This window comes from Pelodiscus sinensis, chromosome 1, assembly GCF_049634645.1.
Source record: "Pelodiscus sinensis isolate JC-2024 chromosome 1, ASM4963464v1, whole genome shotgun sequence".
Lineage (NCBI taxonomy): Eukaryota > Metazoa > Chordata > Testudines > Trionychidae > Pelodiscus > Pelodiscus sinensis.
Window position 1 is genome coordinate 53,532,417 of NC_134711.1, and position 18,289 is coordinate 53,550,705.

At 41.8% G+C, this 18,289-nt stretch overlaps 1 protein-coding gene across 14 annotated transcripts in view; it reads left to right on the forward strand.

The window, feature by feature from the left end:
* PPHLN1 (periphilin 1) overlaps positions 1 to 14,453 on the forward strand; it is a 104,895-nt gene extending 90,442 nt beyond the window's left edge. For all 14 annotated transcript variants that reach the window (XM_075930128.1, XM_075930124.1, XM_075930155.1 and 11 more), the window contains one exon: positions 12,186 to 14,453. In XM_075930128.1, coding sequence (XP_075786243.1) covers positions 12,186 to 12,395 — 210 coding nt within the window. In that variant the 3' untranslated portion in view covers positions 12,396 to 14,453. The remainder of the gene's footprint in view (positions 1 to 12,185) is intronic.
* The last annotated feature ends 3,836 nt before the right edge of the window (positions 14,454 to 18,289 follow it).

Genomic DNA, 18,289 nt, shown 5'->3' on the forward strand with positions numbered 1-18,289 from the left:
GATGTGACCTACAGTAGCAGGGTATTGTGGTCTGACACCCCAGACCACGAGTGGGGGGGTGTAGGTGTACAAGGGGGGACAGAAGGTTTGGGCATGTTGAGTGGCGGGTGGGGCAGAGAGTTGGGGCAGGAAAGGGCTGGGGTGTCAGAAGCAGGCTGTGGCCAAGAGACTTACTTGTTAGCTGCCAAACTAGTCTGCCTGCCTGCAGAACTTAAAATGTTTCCCTGCCTGCCTGGCCATGTGCTTTATGAATAACTGAGCCAGGACAGACAGGGGGAGTGGTGGTTCTTAGCTGCCTATTATTCCAACAAGCAGTTCCTATTGGCTGCTTTCTGCCAGAAACTGACCAATGAGAATGGGCAGTGTGGCTCATAAAACTTCCCCCCACCCTTCCGGTTTTAAAATGGAGCCCTGCCAGCCACATTTCTGCACGGCACGCGGGGCAAGCTGGGGAGCCTGCTTGGGGCTCCCCGCTGCCTCTATGGGCCAGATCCGGTGGCTTGGTGAGCCGGATGCAGCCCGCAGGCCTCATTTTGCCCAGGCCTGCACTAAATTGGTCATTGGAGTATCAATCAGAGAGCGTCGATCTCTGCTGTAGTGTAGATGTAGTCTTTGCAATTTTTAGCTTTACTTTTAATTTGAATTATGATATTTAATATTGTGAATGCTCTAACAATTGTGGACGGATAGGGTTGAGAATCATAATTTAGATACATACATTTTTCATTCACTAGTAGGGGAGTCTGGGTGGGAGGTTGGATGCAGGAGCAGACTGAGGATAGGGAGTCTGGCTGGGATTCAAGTCAACAGGAGCATCAGGGAAAGCCTCCAGTTGAGCTGTTTCCTGTGCTGCTGTTTTCCCAGGTGGTAGAAAGGGGAGTGGCAGCATGCAGAGTCGCTTCTTGCCTCTATAAGCTGGATCTGGTTTGTACTGCTCAGGGCTCTTTCCTACAGCAGGAAGCCAACCTTGCAAGAGAGAGTGTGTTTGGTGCTGAAGCGCCTGCGCGAGCTTCCCGCTGTGGTGGTGGTGGTGGGGGGGGAGGTGAGTTCCAAGCCTCTGGCCCTCCTGTAGGAGTGGTCCATGGACTGCACTTTGACAGCCACTGGTCTAACTCATGCTTTCTCTGTTTATAGCTGTTGGTTTTACTTTCTGTACTTTAAAAAGCCATCTGTTTCATACAATATGGTACTTAATATGTATTAAGTACCTAGTATTTCCTTAGGCTACATTTGTAATCGTAACAAGCAAAAGAAAACTAAAAAAAACACACTCATTCTGTGGCATGCAAATTAAAACATATTTGAGCTTTTTCTTATAGAAAGTGTGGAGTTACTCTTTAGCCACTAGTATGAATGAACATTCTTATAAAAAAATGGTTCTCAGTCTCAAAGGTCCATTAGTTTTTAGTTAAATTATCAGTGTATTGGGCAGTATATTGAGAAGAAAAATAAGCTGTTATATCTTTACAGACTAGCTATTATTAGCTGGAGAAGAAAAGACTTATTTTTTAATCTTTTGCTAGATTTAGAAGCATGATCCTAAGAGAGTTGTGGGGTGCTCATCACTGAGTCCTGAGAGAAACAGCGCTACGTTTATTATTTCTTGCATGTATTTATCATCAGGTCCTTATTGGTAGAACCTAGCTCACCAGTGAATAGCTCTCTCTGAAATTAATGCCTGGATTTTAAATGGCAATTTGCAGGCTTTGTCTCCTACTAAAATGCTAGGGAGGTGTTTGGCTTTTGCATTTCTATTCCAATTAGATTTCTCTCTCCCTCTCCTGTGCACACCTCTGTTCTAGTGAAGCATAAATGAAAAAGTCCTTCCAGTGTGGCCTAACATACAATCTGAACATTATTATGCATTTCTAGCTAGAGAATTAACATAAGCAAACAATGTTTTGTAGATAAACTGCACCCTTCCTGTTTTGCATGGAGCAATAAGTTTACCATGGAACATATTTAGGAAATAGCTCTCCATCAGTTCTGTACTTTATAAATAAAATGTTGTAGGGTGAGGCCTTTCCTTTACCATAAAGCTGGTTATTTCCTGTTTAATCCTGAACTATTGCATTTTAAGAAGCTTTTTTCAAAGTTAAACTATAGTAGAAAGCTTCTCTTTTCTTTTGTTGTACTATTCAGCAGTTCTGTCTGCCTTGAGATCATATAAAAATAATAGTTTCATGGACTAAAATATGGTTCATATAAATATTATAGTTTTGTGGACTATAAAAAGGTTAATTAGTAACTTACTGCAAACAGTATTGAGACATGCATGAATTTTTAAACTGCTACCTTTTAAAACAATAAAATAAAAGCATTTTTGTAGGTTTGAACATAAATGGTCTTATTGGTTAAAAAGGTATAATAATGCAAGTTTGTTTCTAATGTATTGCAAATATTCATTCTTAAGTTATTTCACAAATTTTCAGTAAAAAGCTAACATGATAATCTCATATAGTACATGTAGTTTTAGTTTTAGTACATGTAGTTTTAGTTCAGATTAATTTTAGATTTAAAACAAACATGGTTTCTGCAAAAAGGCTACAGAAAGAGGTAGAATTTAGGTAAATCAGCAGTATTAGATTAAGGAACACACAGGTTAATATATGAAGTAACATTACCCTCATCCAACACATCTGTTGTAAAGGAACCTATGAAATTTAGGCCACACACAAACTGGTCTCCAAGGGCCTGTAGTTGGTGTTAGAATGCTGTTATGTGGTCTGATTGGTTTAGTAAGGAATTATCTCCAGTAAAACCATGTAACATAATAGTCCTCACTCTTCCACATAGGGACTTCTTTTGCTTGACTTGAGTAAGACGTTTCTTAAAGAAGTAATAATGAGCTTTATTGTGTTGCCAAGAAGTAACATAATGTGAATTGTGTGCTGTCATATACATTAGTTTATTAGTGTTGGGCATCAGCTCTTGTTCATTTTAACAGCAACTTAAACTGTTTACCTGATGAATGTCTAAAAATAAATTGATATCCTGGCAATACATTTTAATTAAGTATATTTTATCACTGTTGCTGGAAACTAATTTTATTACGATTTTTACAGAGACAGGGAGAAGTAATCAGAAAATGGAACATATGGTTCCCTGAGTAGGATTTTGTTGTTCGACTTTCCAAGTATTCAGAATTAGCTTATAGCCATGCAAGGCAAATAAGAGCCTTAGCAATATGACTACATTCTTCAATATTCTGGATACTTCCAGAGTGGTGCTGAGCTCTCCCAATTCCCATTGACTTCACTGAGAGAGGAAAGAGCTCAGAAGACAATAGGGGTACGTCTAGACTACATGCCTCTGTCGCCAGAGGCATGTAGATTAGGCTACCAGGCATATAGGAAAATGAAGCGGCGATTTAAATAGTCGTCGCTTCATTTAAATGTACATGGCTGCCGCGCTGAGCCGACAAACAGCTGATCAGCTGTTTGTCGGCTCAGCGCGGCAGCCATGTAAATTTAAATGAAGCGACGACTATTTAAATCGCCGCTTCATTTTCCTATATGCCTGGTAGCCTAATCTACATGCCTCTGGCGACAGAGGCATGTAGTCTAGACGTACCCTAGGAGAAAGTTCTTTAAAAAGAAGGTATAGTTCTATTCTGGAAAGTAACTGCTAAAAATAACATTGCCTTACTCAACAGATCTGCTACTGCTTATGTCCAAAGTCATAACTGCTTACTTCAGTGACAAATTGAGGATTGACTTTGCTGCCTTTTATTGCTGTTGGTCCTGCAAAGTCAACATAGCTAAAGTTGAGAGAGTTGTAGATTCTTATCCATTTGTTGAGTCATCAGATACAATTCACTGAGTTCACACACGTACCATTAAGGAGCACTGCAAACCTGGTGAGGTAGAGAAATACTATCCACTTTTTATAGATGGAACAGGGAATCGAACTCAGGTTTCTAAGTCTCCTGTCCTAACCAAGGCATCAGCCTTGTCACCATACTCCCCTCTTCCCAACATCTGTCACTCTCTCTTCACAAATTATCCTTACTGAGTCCAGATTGTTCCTCACTGTTCATCCTTTCCCAGCTCCTTAGCCTGCAGGTCTCCTGCCAACACTTGTTTCTATGTTAGGAGGTGGGCTGAGGAGGTAGAACCAGGCTGAGGTGAGCAAATAGGGACAGTACATGCAGCAGTGATGTAGAGGCAGTGAAGATACCAACAGACAGCCAGTGCATTCGATGGCTGGTGGAATCATTGCCTATGAGCTAATGGAGAGAGAGAACTGAACTGTGGTATGCTGAGGTGATGAGAAATTAATTTTTGATAAACCATAGAAATTAATTACCCAAACACTATAAATCTGAACTAAAGTTGCTCTGTGGTGCAACTTTTCAGGAAAATAGAGAGTGTCTAACTTAAACCTCTGAACCCCGGAAATACAAATTTAAGGTAAATGCCACCCTTACATAGCATCCTTATCTTTGCCTTTTTGAAATGCCTCACCTTGACAATTACATGTACTGTGTGCAGGGTAATTCTAGCTGTGTTGGTCAGAGGATAGTAGAGAAACAAGGTGGATGAAGTAATATCTTATATTGGACCAGCTCCTGTTGGTGGGAAATGAAATGTTTTGATCTACACAGAGTTTGGAAGATTGTTTCTCTCTCACCAAGAGGAATTTGTCCAATAAAAGATATTACCTTACCTACCTCGTTTCTCTAACAATCTATAGTAGCAGTCTGCCCTCACAGATGCTAAAGAATGCTTTGGAAACCAAGTACATGAGTACTTCAGGACAAAATCTAATACCTCTTGGTTACAACAAAACTTTAATTCAGGTCAAACATGGCACAGAGGAGGTGCATATATTTAACCAGTGCAGGAATGTTTATACCTTGGGCCTCCATAGAGTAGGTGCAGACTACAACAACAAGGAATGGTTTTTTCCCATGGATGTGGCAACTCCACTTACCCAAGCAACAGTAGCTAGCTGAATCTATACCAGGAGTGGCCAATAATTTTTGCAGAGGGCCACTCCAAGAATTTTGGTTATTGGTCACAGACCATACTTTTCTATTTTATTTATGGAGAATTTATGGGGTCTGGAATGGAGTTTGCTCTGGAGAGAGCTCTGGGCAGGGACTGGGGAGTAGGACGTGGTGGGGAGCAAGGTCTGGGATGGTGTTCATGTTCAGGATGGGATTCTGACCTGGGGCAGGAGTGTAGAAGTGGGACAGGGTCTGAGAGGGAGTTTGGGTCCACAAGGGGGTTGCGATGCAGAAGGGAATGTGAGGTTCAGACTCTGGCCCTGGCCAGGAGGCACTTATCATAGGTGGCTCTCGGCTGGCAGCATAGTGAGGCACTGAGGCAGTGATAATTGCTGCACTGATGGGGCAAACGCTTGTCTGCACTCCTGTTAGGATGTGGGGCAGTGGGTCTCCATGTGATACCTGCACCCACACGCACCACCCCAGCAGTTACCATTGACTTGTTTCCAGCCAATGGGAGCTGTGAGGATGGTGATGGAGGGCGGGGGCAGCATGCAGACACACACTTCCCAACAACCTCTGACCATGGTGCTTCCGGGAGTGGTGTCACTGGCGCTGCAGCAGGCAGGTAGACTACCTGAGTGTCTGGCTGTACTGCAGGACATTTTCCTCCAGCTCCAGCCCAAAGGGTCACAATGAGCCAGATTCGGTCTGCAGGCCATATTTGACCCCCCCTCCCCCTCACTCCCCAATCTATACCATGGGTTAGATCCACTTAACTACGGCGATCAGGGGTGTGAATTTTTTCACACCCCTGAACAATGTATCTAGATCATTCTAAATTTTCAGTGTAGACCAGAACTCAGTCTACGCTACACATTCTGTTCCAGATTCATTAAAGGTTTTGCCTCTGCCCTGATGTGTGGGGGAGCTCCATGTTCTTGGAAGGGGTGGGGCCAGGGCAGCCACCCCTCAGTGCCACCCGAACCACTCCTTGCCCTAGCCAGCACTTAGCACTGCCCAGAATGTGCTGCATGGGGCTCTGGTGGTGATTTAAAGAGCCCAGGACTCTTAGTTGCTGCCACAGTAGCGCCAGTGGTAGCCAGGAACTCCGGGAGCCCCAGGGCAGTTGCTCCCGTTGCTATACCTGTCAGCGGGCCTGATGATCGCATACTGTTTAAAGGTGTGATGTTGGATCATATTAACGCATTTTAGGTAGCATATTTGAGAAGTCTAGGATGGAAAAGGCAGAGTATATTTAACACACAGCTGTTCAAGTTAAAGCCTAGGCTCTGTGATTGGCTTTACTGCAACCACTACATGAGTGTCAAAAGAAAGTGTGTCTTGCCTGTAGTAACACCTGGTCTACACATAAAATTCATGGGTTAGAATTGTGAACTTTTTATCAAAATAGTTATATGAAAACGGCCCTAGTGTGGACTCAATTATACTAATATAAAGGTCCCTCATACTGGTATAGGTTGTTATTCCCATGCCCGTATGAGAACAGCTATTCTGGTGTAAAACACTTCTAAACAGATATAACTTCATCCAGACTAGGAGGTTGTGCCACTGGAAGTATGACTAAACAGTATAATTTTTGTGTGTAGCCAAGCTCTGAAGATGTTGGCTAACAACTTCCAACATAATATTTTAAAATCATAATCTAGATATGGCTGACATGTTTAAACAGTGTGTGTTACATATGGGGTCTCCAGGTTCTACTGTAAGATAAGAAAAGGAGTTAAAATGTCTAAAGGAGGACAGTAATTAAAAATTGAACCTATTATTTCTCTTAAAAATCATGGGGTGTGGATTTTGTTGGTTTTAAGGATCTTTTCAAACAGGGCTTAAACTCAGGTCATGTCCGAGAAGAGTACCTGGATAACCCAGAATTTGTTAGGAATTGTAACAGCTGTTTCCACTCCTCCTTCAGATGTCTGTTAAAACATTACAGATTCTTTCCATTATGCTTGTGTTATGGTCTGGTCAGAAAAGAGTATGTTATAGCCTAGGTAAATGATCACCCTGTGGCTTTAGCTGTTGTCAGGATTCCCTGACATGTATATCAAACAGTATAATAATGCTGCTGCTATGGTTCTCTTTGTGTTTTTTAATATAAGGATACTATAACTTCTTTCCCTACACATGGAATCATTTTTAATGTCCGTTTCCAGATGTTTAGGGATGAGCTTTTCAATAGCTTGGGTTCAGAATAATTCCAAGGACATAGATATTTCTAATCCTGAGTTGGGTCTTAAGTGCTTCCCATTTTCCCTCCAGCAAAGAATAGTTTTTCATAAGTACTTTCCCATGTTTGGAATCTCCTCTGCAGTTTCCTTTGTTTCTTTTACTTCAGACTCCACGTGACCTATTCTCTGCTCATTTCCCAGAAATTGACTTTCTTCTCTGTTGAGATGGATTTTTGAAGAGTCAGTCTTTGTATTCAAGGGCCAGCGTCATGTCTTTTAAGTTCTAAGTCCTTCTGCAAGAATTTCAGAGGGGCAGGCTGGCACATATGCTGTTGCTGTGCAGGGCTTTATAACTCGTCTGTGTCTGGTCTCTGTGTACCTTTCTAAAGGGAAATAATTGTGGCGTGGGGGTTTCATCCATTTGTTAAGAGCAAAATGTTTGTCCTATATTTTGTTGAGTTGCTCTAACTGTTGGCAGCAGCTGTACTCCCAGACCCACATTGCAGTTTTCTGTTAATATCATAATGTTGTATTTGTTCTTGTTTGTTTTTAATACAGTTTGTGGCTTTTAAAATAGTTTGCCACAGCAAGTATCCCGAAAGCATGCTCGCTAGTAAGAGCCTATTTAGCCTGATCATGGTGTCAGTGAAACAACATCTTAGATTCTAGGCGTGATGGGGATAAAAATGGTTCTCTTGATTCTTCATTTAATTTTTTTTCGTTGAAGCCTTTGAAGGAAAATTGTGCTTCAGTTGACTCTTAGCATGAAAAAAAATCTGCCCAAAACAATATTATTTGGTTCTGGATGGTATGTGGAAGAAAAAAGATTTAGAATGAAATGGTACTATAAGTCTGTAATGTGATGTTCTCTAGAAGACCAATTAAATATAGATTAGGCCTACTTTGTTTCACGTATTTCTTTTTGGTGCTGTACAGTACAAAAGGCCTTTCAAAAGAGCATGTCACTGTATTCTTTATTGGTGTGGTTGGAATCTTTTTTTTTTTTGTTACCACTGTAGGCACTATGAGGTTATTATAAGCTTTATGAAGACTATCAATTACCAGATTATTTTATCTGTAAATATTCATTCACACATCCCCAGTGTGCATACTTCAAATGTGATCAAAAAAGAAAAAATAGAAGAGTGATAAACATTGTTTTAAGCTATTTTCCCCTTGTGATCTAATGAATTCAAAAATGTTCTTATAAAGGTGGTAAAATCAGACTGAAAGGCAGGAGTTAACCAAAGCCAAATACCATCTGTCTATCACAGGGTTATTTTTCTGAATGGTTCTTTGCTTGGAAAAGAGTCTGTCAGGAAGTAATCGCCAAAGTTAGCTCTGCTTTGAAGTTCTCTTAGCCAGATCCAGAACCCTATAGCTGTGAAAATCATTAGAAGATGAGAGTCTTAAACTCTTTTTCTATTGTAGAGCTATGAACATCTTAAATATCCAAAGAAATATTCTGAAAAAATACTCATACTAAACAGAGAAAATACTGGGTTCCTATTGTTCTCTTTATTTTTTTTAAAAGAGATTTTGCTTGACATTTCGGGCTAATTTTATATTTTGTTTTAATCTTCTGAGAAAAGAAAAGAATAATTACTTGCCTATTATAAAATGTATGATCAAAAATATTGTGTTGTCTGGGTTTACTTAAAATACCATAATCAATGATGTTATTTCTGAACTGCATTTGGGCTTGCAAAATGTCCAAAGATTTTTCCCACCTCTGACACAGGTTCTATGGCTTTGTCCTTGCTGCATTTTGACTAATCTTAGGTCATGTCAACACTATGAGCTCTAAAACAGTATACCTACCCTCCTGCAGCACTCCTGTAGTGTCCAAGTGCAGATACTTTCTACAGCTACAGAGTGTATTTATTTCCATCAGTGTAGGCAATTCACTTCCTTGAGTTGTGGTAGCTAGGTTGATGGAAGAATTCTTTCATTGCCTCACCACATCTGGCTTAAGTGTGGTGTTCATTGGTGTGAATTTTTCACATCTGTGAGTACTGTAACAATGTCAGCCTAACTTTTAAGAGTAGACCATGTGTCAGTAAAATGAGCACTTCCCAGTACAGGCAGTCCCTGGGTTACGTACAAGATAGGGACTATTGGTTTGTTCTTAAGTTGAATTTGTATGTAAGTCGGAACTGGCTCCAGATTCAGCCACTGCTGAAACTGATCAGCGTCTGACTACAGAAAGCCCTAGGCAGAGTTGCTCTGCCCCTGGCTTCCTGGAATCAGCCGCTGATCAGTTTCAACAGCGGCTGAATCTGGACTCCTGGGACAGAACAGCTGGGGCACTGCTGGGTAGGTCCCCGCAGGACCAACCTGGCAGCACCCCAGCTGCTCTACCCCAGGCGTCCCGCAACAAAAGCCTGGTCTGCTGGGGGGGGGGGCGCACTAGCTGCGCCCCCTGCCCCCCCCAGCAGACCAGGGAGACCCGAGCAAAGCCGTGGAGGCGGCGGGACCCCGCTGCCCGTGCGGCTTCGCTCCTTTGCCCAGGAGCAAAGCCGCAGAGGCGGGGGACCCCGCCGCCTCTGCGGCTTTGCTCCGGGGCAAAGGAGCAAAGCCGCACGGGCAGCGGGGTCCCGCCGCCTGTGCTGCTTTGCTCGGGTCTCCCTGCTGTGCTGGGGAGTCCCCCCCAGCAAACCAGGGAGACCCGGAGCAGCTTTTCTTGCCCAAGGGGACGCGGTGGCGGGACCGCTGCGCTCTGGGCGCTCCCGCCGCCCGCGAGCTCCGGGGCAAGAAAAGCCCCGTTCGTAAGTGTGGATCCGCGTAAGTCGGGGACTGCCTGTATAGTATTATTTCACTTGATTAATCATGTCTCCAATTCAGAGAGTGATTTGGGAAGACGACATATGTATGTCTCAGAACTAAATCTTACCAAGGATGTGGTTTCATGCCTTAAAAGATCCACCTGGGACAAAAATCACAACTTCTGATTGCTTGTCTTTTGCTTTGTTTCAGTAAAACTAAACTGTCATCACATAAAAGTTGAGTACATTTTATAAAAGGAAATTGGCCAGTGGTGTGTGAAAATGAACAGTGTTAATTAACCTGTGAATAGATGATGAACTTCTGCCACATTTCTGTTTGGGTAGGGTGCTTATTGTGCTGCAATAGAAGCATTTCAAACCCGGATGACTACAAGTCTGAAGACATCAAACACTGTATGGCTGTTCAGACAACAATCAGTAGGTCACCAGGCCAACCAAGCACAATAACTCCTATAAAACTGCCAGTTAGGCCTTTGGGGAGCCTTTGTGGTCTCAAAGATTCATAAAGGTACAGAAATATGCTATGCAGTTCTAATTTATGCTGTAGAACAGCGGTCGACAACATTTTCAAACCAAAGAGCCAAACTGTATCAAAATTCAGAACAAGCGGTCAACAAAGAGCCATATAAGAGTGCCTGTTTTCATGACTAAAAATATACAACTTAATATTATTAATTGACATGATGATTAATAATAGCATAAAATGTTGACTGTGGCACATTTGTGTCCTTTTGTGGATCTAGTGTGGATCTAGTTCAGTTTCCACTTGTTTTTGTTGGGTACCTACAACATTGTAATGTATTCATAATTATAGTAATAATTATAATTAATAAATAATAGAAGTTTAAGTGAAATATGAGACCAAATCCAAGGAGCCTGAGCTCCCATCTACAAGGGGCTCCTGCCAGCCCTGTGTTGTAGGGCAAGGGACTGTGGGAAGTGGCTCCTTGCAGCAACCTGAGGAGGTGGAAGCAGAGGGCCTAGAGCCATCGGTCCTCTCCCCCAGGGCTGGAGCTGGGGCCAGAGCCATGTTATGACTGTCCAGCTGCTCCCAGAGTGGGGCCTGTGGCAGCTGTTGAAGGTGGGCCAGGGCCAGGCCCCCAGAGCAGCTGCACTGTAGCCTGGCTTCAGCTCCAGCAACTGCCCACTACATGGCCCACCCTGGGAGCAGCTGTGCAGCCACCACGCAGCACCGACCCTCCACTCGCCCACCAGCAGCAGCAACTTACCTTACAGTTCTTTGTGTGCACCCATGCAGGTCTGCACCCAACAGGGAAATCCCAGCAGCTGCCAAAAAGAGATGTATTTGATTCTGTCGCAAGCCATATTTGGATTGTGAACCATAGGTTGCCACCCCTTGCATAATAGGGTCTTAATAACATTTCAAATATAAAATAAAAAATCCACAGATGAGACTATGAGCATAAATAGAATGGAAACAGAAAGGAGGTTATAATATGAAAAGATATTTCAGGTAATCAGACTGTTTTCCTTTGTGTAGAAGCCCTGCACATTTCCACTTAAAGCTCTTTGAAGCAGTTAATGGAATACGTTTTTTTTTCTTTCCCCGCTCCTACTTGGATTCAGAGCGTCTGAGTGATGTCAATTCTAAACTCTGCTCTCCCTTGTGAAGTTACATTGTCCTATAATAGAACTGCCAAATACCATGAAACCGGTTGCTGCTTTGAAGTTCTATAAATGACATTGATTTGGCTTTCCCATATCAGGTGATTTGAAATCTCCAAGAAACGTAACATATTTTTCTGAAATATTTAGTAAGTTTTACCTTCAAAGTGTTATCACAAGATCAATTAACTGATCATTATCTTTAAATAAAAACGAATGAGATGGGCATCACACTGGTGATGTGGTGTAATCTCTATTTTATTCCAAGTGGAAATGATAAATGCACGTAATGTTTGCTGTTATCTCTTCATATTTCATTCCAGCTGGGATTTTCTACATTGTAAGGAAAATTATTTTCCTCCCCAAGTTATATTTTTCAGGAATTTCCTTTATTAAGAATTATTTTTTATGTCAGAGTAGTACTGAACTATCTGCCTTTGTCCTTCTTACATTACAGCAGGTCCGCAGAAGAGTAAATGTATATACATATATGTTGAATCTATCATTCATTTTTCATCACTTTATTTTGGTGTTGAAATGTTGCTATAACCTTATTTGGGATGGAGGGAAATGATCTGCTTATGTAAATATTCTTGCCTTTAATCAGTTTCTCAAATATATTGTTTCTAGGTTTACAGACAAGATTGTGAAACCTTTGGCATGGTAGTGAAGATGCTGATTGATAAAGATCCTTCATTAGAAAAGTCCATTCAGTTTGCCCTGAGACAAAATTTGCATGAGATAGGTGAGCGATGCATTGAAGAACTTAAACATTTCATTGCTGAATATGATTCTGCCCATCAAGAGTTAGCAGAGTCCTATAAAGAGGGAGCGTATTAAGAACAAAAAAAATGCTTTTAGATTTTCCATATTGTATAGGCCATTAATATATAAATATGCTTTTGTGGAGAAGGGGAATACTTGTTGGAGATTTGAACCTAAGGCCCATATTCCTTCATAGTAGCTAAAATGACTATAGATTGTTCATTGTGGTCTCCAGATCATTTAATTGTGTTCTTCTAATGTGTATTTTGTTGTGACATTTTTCCTTCGAAAAGGATACGTTTCAATAATGATGTAAAGTGACAAACTATTTTTGAAAGCCTTTACCCAATTACCTAGAAAAAAAGTTTGTTCAATGTATGTATACTTTTGTTTCAATGTTTAGAAATGTAAGTAAGCACTGCATTTTTATTAAAATAACAAGCAGTACTTCCTTCCTCAGAATATCTTCAGAAACATGGATATTCCCTTGCTCATTCATGCTATAGAAAAACTTGCAAGGTTTTTCATTGACCATGGTTTACTTCTATTGTTTGTTTTTGACACATGATTTTAAAATTCATGTCCATTTGAAAAAATAACTGGTTTGACTCCGTGAATGCCAGAACAACTTGTTTACTTGACTTGGAGAAAGTGATCTCTGTCCTAATTTTAGCCCTGCTAACTGCCACTTAATATCTTGAGAAGCTGAGCTGTCTTCTACTCATGTATCAACAGTATAAAACTAGTTTGGTAGGCTGAATTCTGCGCTCAGTTATATCTGTGCAACTGAGAGCAGAATTTTCCCTGTAGTTCAAACTTAGTTAACAGTTCTGTTTGATATTTAAGTAGTATAGGGCTAACTAAAGTTTTTTTTTTTTTAAGTTTGAAAAATAATTCACAGAAGAGAAGCAGATATCAGAGGCAACCGGGGGGGGGGGAGGGGGGAGGAGCAGGAGACGGTGCTGGGGGCAGCCAGCTTAAAAGCCAGTTCCCCTGGCATCATGTCCACGTTGCTGCTTCTTCCCCCACCCCACCCTCACTCTGGCACTGCTGCCTCTATCAGAGGCAGCAGTGCAAAGGGCTCTCGGGAGGCTGCTCCTGCAGCAGCCCCTGTCTGCGGCAGCCGGGGCTAACTGTGAACAGAGGGCTGCTCCACAGCAGCCCCTGTCCACTGGGGGGTCCCAGCTCCCCACTGAGTCCCCCCCATGGACAGGGGCTGCTGGACCTGGTGTGAGTCTTGCTCAGTCTTGGCTCACACTGGGTCGAGGAGCTACCCCCTCTGTGGCTCTGCAATTTAAATGTAGTAGGAGCTGGTCTCTGGCTCCACATTTAAACTGCAGATTTGCAATGGAGGGTAGCACCTTCCCTTATCGATTAATTGTGTAGTTGATGCAAATTGTATCTGCTACACAATTACCTAATTACCAGACTTTTAACATCCTTAGTCCTACAGACATCATATGTAGTCTCATTAACTTCAGTGGGACAACTTACAGGGCAGTAAACAAATGCATGATAATCATTTTGTCTGTAGCTGCTGGTATGAACTCTCACCTACTCTCCACACTGGGTTACAGATTTCTGATACAGGAATTCAATAAACACGTTTACATCAGACTCATGGTATGGGTCTGGTTTGTTTTGGAGTTGGTGCCTCTAAACTGACTCTTCTGTGCTAACAAATTTATCCAACACATTTCACTTCTCTCACAAAAATTGAAACTGTTTAAGTAAATGAGGAAAGACTTGGCCATTTCTATGTTTTCAGCATTTGAAAAATGCAGTAGTTATTAGTTATGAAAACTCTCGTAGCAACATCAGTGTTAAGCAAAAGTTTGTACTCCTGTTTAGAACTCTTAAAGTTACAAGCACTGAAAAAAATTAGGAATATTTGTTTAATACATCTTGATAATAATTATGAGGAATACCCACCGTTCTTGTCAAGAATGCCCATTATTACTGTATTTTAATTTCAGTATTCTTTATTAAGGAATATTTTCCTAATACTTAATTTGCAACAAATTGTCTCTAAAAAGTAGAGAATATTGTGAGCACATTCTGTATTTTACAAAAATCTGTTTATATAAATCACCTTTTTCTCAAATCAGATTAAACCTCAGTAATAACAAAGGACTCCTATTGTATAACTTAATTTTTTTTAATAGAATTGGTATTACCATAAAGTTTACTAACAGGTTATTATTCTCTCTAGGTTTTGTGCTTGTTGCAAGATTTGGTGCTTTAAAACCCCTTTGTATGCTTTTGCTATTTACCCTGTTGATGTGAAAACTTCATGCCCCTGCATATTCACAAAAACAACAGTAGTCATCCGGTGGCATCTCATTTGGGCATAAGATTTCATGGGCAAAAACCACTTTTTCAGGTGGGCAGCAAATCATTTTGTTTGCTTTGACCATTCTCAGGCAGTGTCACCCACTCCGCCATAGTTCCCGGTTTGTCATTCCTGGCCAATAGGCATCCCTTAATTGGCAGGCAAGTGATGTTTTGCATACCTTACTAAGGGTATGTCTAAACTACATGGCTCCGTCGATGGAGCCATGTAGATTAGGCTGATTGGCAGAGGGAAATGAAGCCACGATTTAAATAATCGCAGCTTCATTTAAATTAAATGGCCGCCATGCTCTGCCGACCAGCTGATGATCAGCTCTTTGTCGGCAGATCGGGGCAGTCTGGACACGCTGCTGTCGACAAGGAAGCCTTTGTCGACCAGCGCAGGTAAACCTCGTTTCACGAGGCATACCTGCACTGGTTGACAAAGGCTTCCTTGTCGACAGCAGCGCGTCCAAACTGCTCAATCTGACGACAAACAGCTGATCATCAGCTGGTCGGCAGAGCACGGCAGCCATTTAAATTTAAATGAAGCTGCGATTATTTAAATCGTGGCTTCATTTCCCTCTGCCAATCAGCCTAATCTACATGGCTCCATCGACGGAGCCATGTAGTTTAGACACACCCTAAGGGTGTATTAGTAGGAAATATGCATGCCCAAGAAAGCCAATGCATCATGGCTATTTAAATTAGGGATGTAAAATCCCATTTAAAATGTTAACCAGTTAAACTATATATTTAATCAGTTAATTGGCTCAATGCAGTAGGCCTAGCCAGGCTGGAGCAGCCCCACAGCGTGGTGCGTTGAGGTGGGCCCTGCCCAGCTCAAGCCAATCCCTGCCCACAGGGCGCTTCTCCAACCCAGATGGACCCACTGCACCATGGACATGGGGATGCTCCTACAGCCCCTGCCCATGGCACAATGCCAACTTAACTGGTTAAACCATATGTTAACACTTTAAAATGGGATTTTACATTCCTGATTATAATTGCTATGATTCATTTGGTTTTCTTGGGCATACCTATTTCCTAATAATCCACCCTTAAGGGGGCATGCAAAACATCGCTTCCCTGTCAGTTAAGGGATGCTTCATAAGGTACCTGAGGGTTAGTGTAATAAGCCCCTTTTCAGACTCCCCCCTCTTGCACTGTCGGCCCTCCACTTCACACAGTGCTTTGAAGAGGAGGATGAGTATCCTTTTTCATCCTCTCCTGATAGTGGGAATGTTTCACCTATTTAGCCTTTGTGGGTACTTCTTATGTCCTGTAAGTATTTGGGAATCAAGTCAGACACAGGAGGTAAATATAGGCATTTTTGTTCAAAAGTCCTTAAGTAGTACCACTGAGGGCACGTCCAGACGTCTTTTCGCTTTTGAAAGAAGATATGCAAATTTTGCACGAATTTGCATATCTTCTTCCGATCGCTTTTTCGAAAAGTTCTTTCGAAAAAGAAAGTAGTCTAGACATGGTTCTTTCAAGGGGAAAAAAAACCCTTTTTCAAAAGAACCGTTCTTCCTAAAAAAAGAGGGGTATTTTTTGTCGAAAGAACCGCATCTAGACTACTTTCTTTTTCAAAAGAATGTCTTTTGAAAAAGCGATCAGAAGATATGTACATTTGCACCAAATGTGCATATCTTCTTTCAAAAGGGAAAGCAAGTCAAGATGTGTGTCCTGAGCCCTGCCCCCTACTAATTTTATCCATATAGACAAACTGCTTGGCCTCTGGGAACATATGATCACATCCTTAATCAAAAACATTCCTTAGCTTTGGTTTGCAGGGTTAGATCATCTTCAGCCCAGGATGCACAAGTGTTCACAGCAATCTATGCATATATTTTGGAATGTATCTGTCTTCGAGTCCATTTGTTCAAGAACTCCTCCTAAGCAACAAGAGCTAGGGCCACCAATTTGGTATACAGCTGCTTCTTCTCCTAACTTAGAGCAAGGTCAGGGTTGATTGTGCCAAGATAACTAGGAGCCTGGGAAAAGGGCTGTTTTCCATAACATGCAAGGGAGGGGCTGCTGTTTGGAGGGATGTGACATGAGAGTGTTCACTGGGGCAGGAAGCCCGCAGAGGAGAGCTTCCTGCAGAATATCCACTAGAGCAGCTGTACCATCAAAGTAGGGGACAGCAGGACTGGGGCTCTGCCATCTTGCCTGCCAGCACACTGGTAAGTAGCCCTCCCCCCCCCCCAAAAAAAACCCTTTTCCTTCCCCCCTTGGCCACAGCACTGGAGGGAAGCCTGGGAGGAGGAAAAAAGGTCCCTGGCACCAGGGAGTAGAATAAAGGCCCATCCCAGATGGGATCCTCCACCCTTACTCCCTCCTCACCCTCCAACCCTCACTTTTGCACCTCCCCTGCCCCCAGCCCACATCCCCAATACCTTGCTCCCCACACACACCACCACCAGCCCCCTGCCCAAAAAGACCAAGGGCAATACTGGATAAGTTTAGTCTGTTAGCTTATACATATTAATGAACCAGGCTCTTCTCCACATCAGTCTGTGGGTGAACATATATGTCAGCAGCAAGTTTCTGAAACTATTTGAGCGTATTTGACATTCTTCTTCACAGAATGAGGCTTTGGCTCCTCCTTAGGAATTGTCATTTGATAAGTAATTTTAAAACTTGGTCCACTGAATGGCAGAAACATTGGGGAGCCTGTTCAGACTGCTCAAGAAAAAGAATGCAGGTTACTGGACATTTTGCATCCATTATTACCGTACCTATAAATGAAAGTTTGTTAGTCAACCCTGGTTGTATGGTAAGCGCCAACGTCTATACTACCTACGATCAAGGAAGTTGAAAACAAGCATCAAATCCTTTCAGCAAGCTAAATTTTTTACACACATCTTTCTCCAAGGTACTTAGAAGCAATAGTAGCTCACAAGAGAAGTTGAAACATTAGTTCTTTAGTACTACACCAGAGGAGGATCCTAAAAAAACTTGACTTTAAAAAAGTCAGCTAGCATTCAATTCTGCATAACATGGTAAAAGGGCCTATATATTTGCTATGATTATTGTATTCGGAACAAAGTTGGAGAGTATCTTGATAAAAATTTAAATTCCTCTGAAATCTGACAAAAGTTCATCTGTGAATGATCAGTTAATAGCTAAGACAGTCCTTCAAGATTCCATTGATGCTACTGAAACTGCAATGAAATTGATTGGGGACAAGTACTGTGCAACGTGAAAGAGGGTTCTGGTCTTCTGGAGGTTCAAATTATGTTGGAAGATCTCCCCTTCCAGGGAATCATCTGGTTCAGTTCTAAAACTGAGTCATTGCTTACACTGAAAGGCACTCCAACATTACTGTCATTAGGCATCTACAGTTCTAATGCAAAGAGAGAGACTAAGTAGGTGAGATCTTTTATTGGACCAGTTGTTGTTGATTTAAGAGAGAAGGTTTGGAAGTTGGTCCAGTAAAAGATTTTGCCCACCTTATTTCTTTCATATCCTGGGAACAACATAGCTATAGTAACATTGCAAAGTACAAAAAGAAGCATACTCAACTGAAACAACAAATCACTACTCCCTTTAATAAACCTTAGCAGAAAACAATGGATGTTTTTTAAAGAACAATGTATTCATGGAAGACCTTCATTGGCATCATCTTCAAA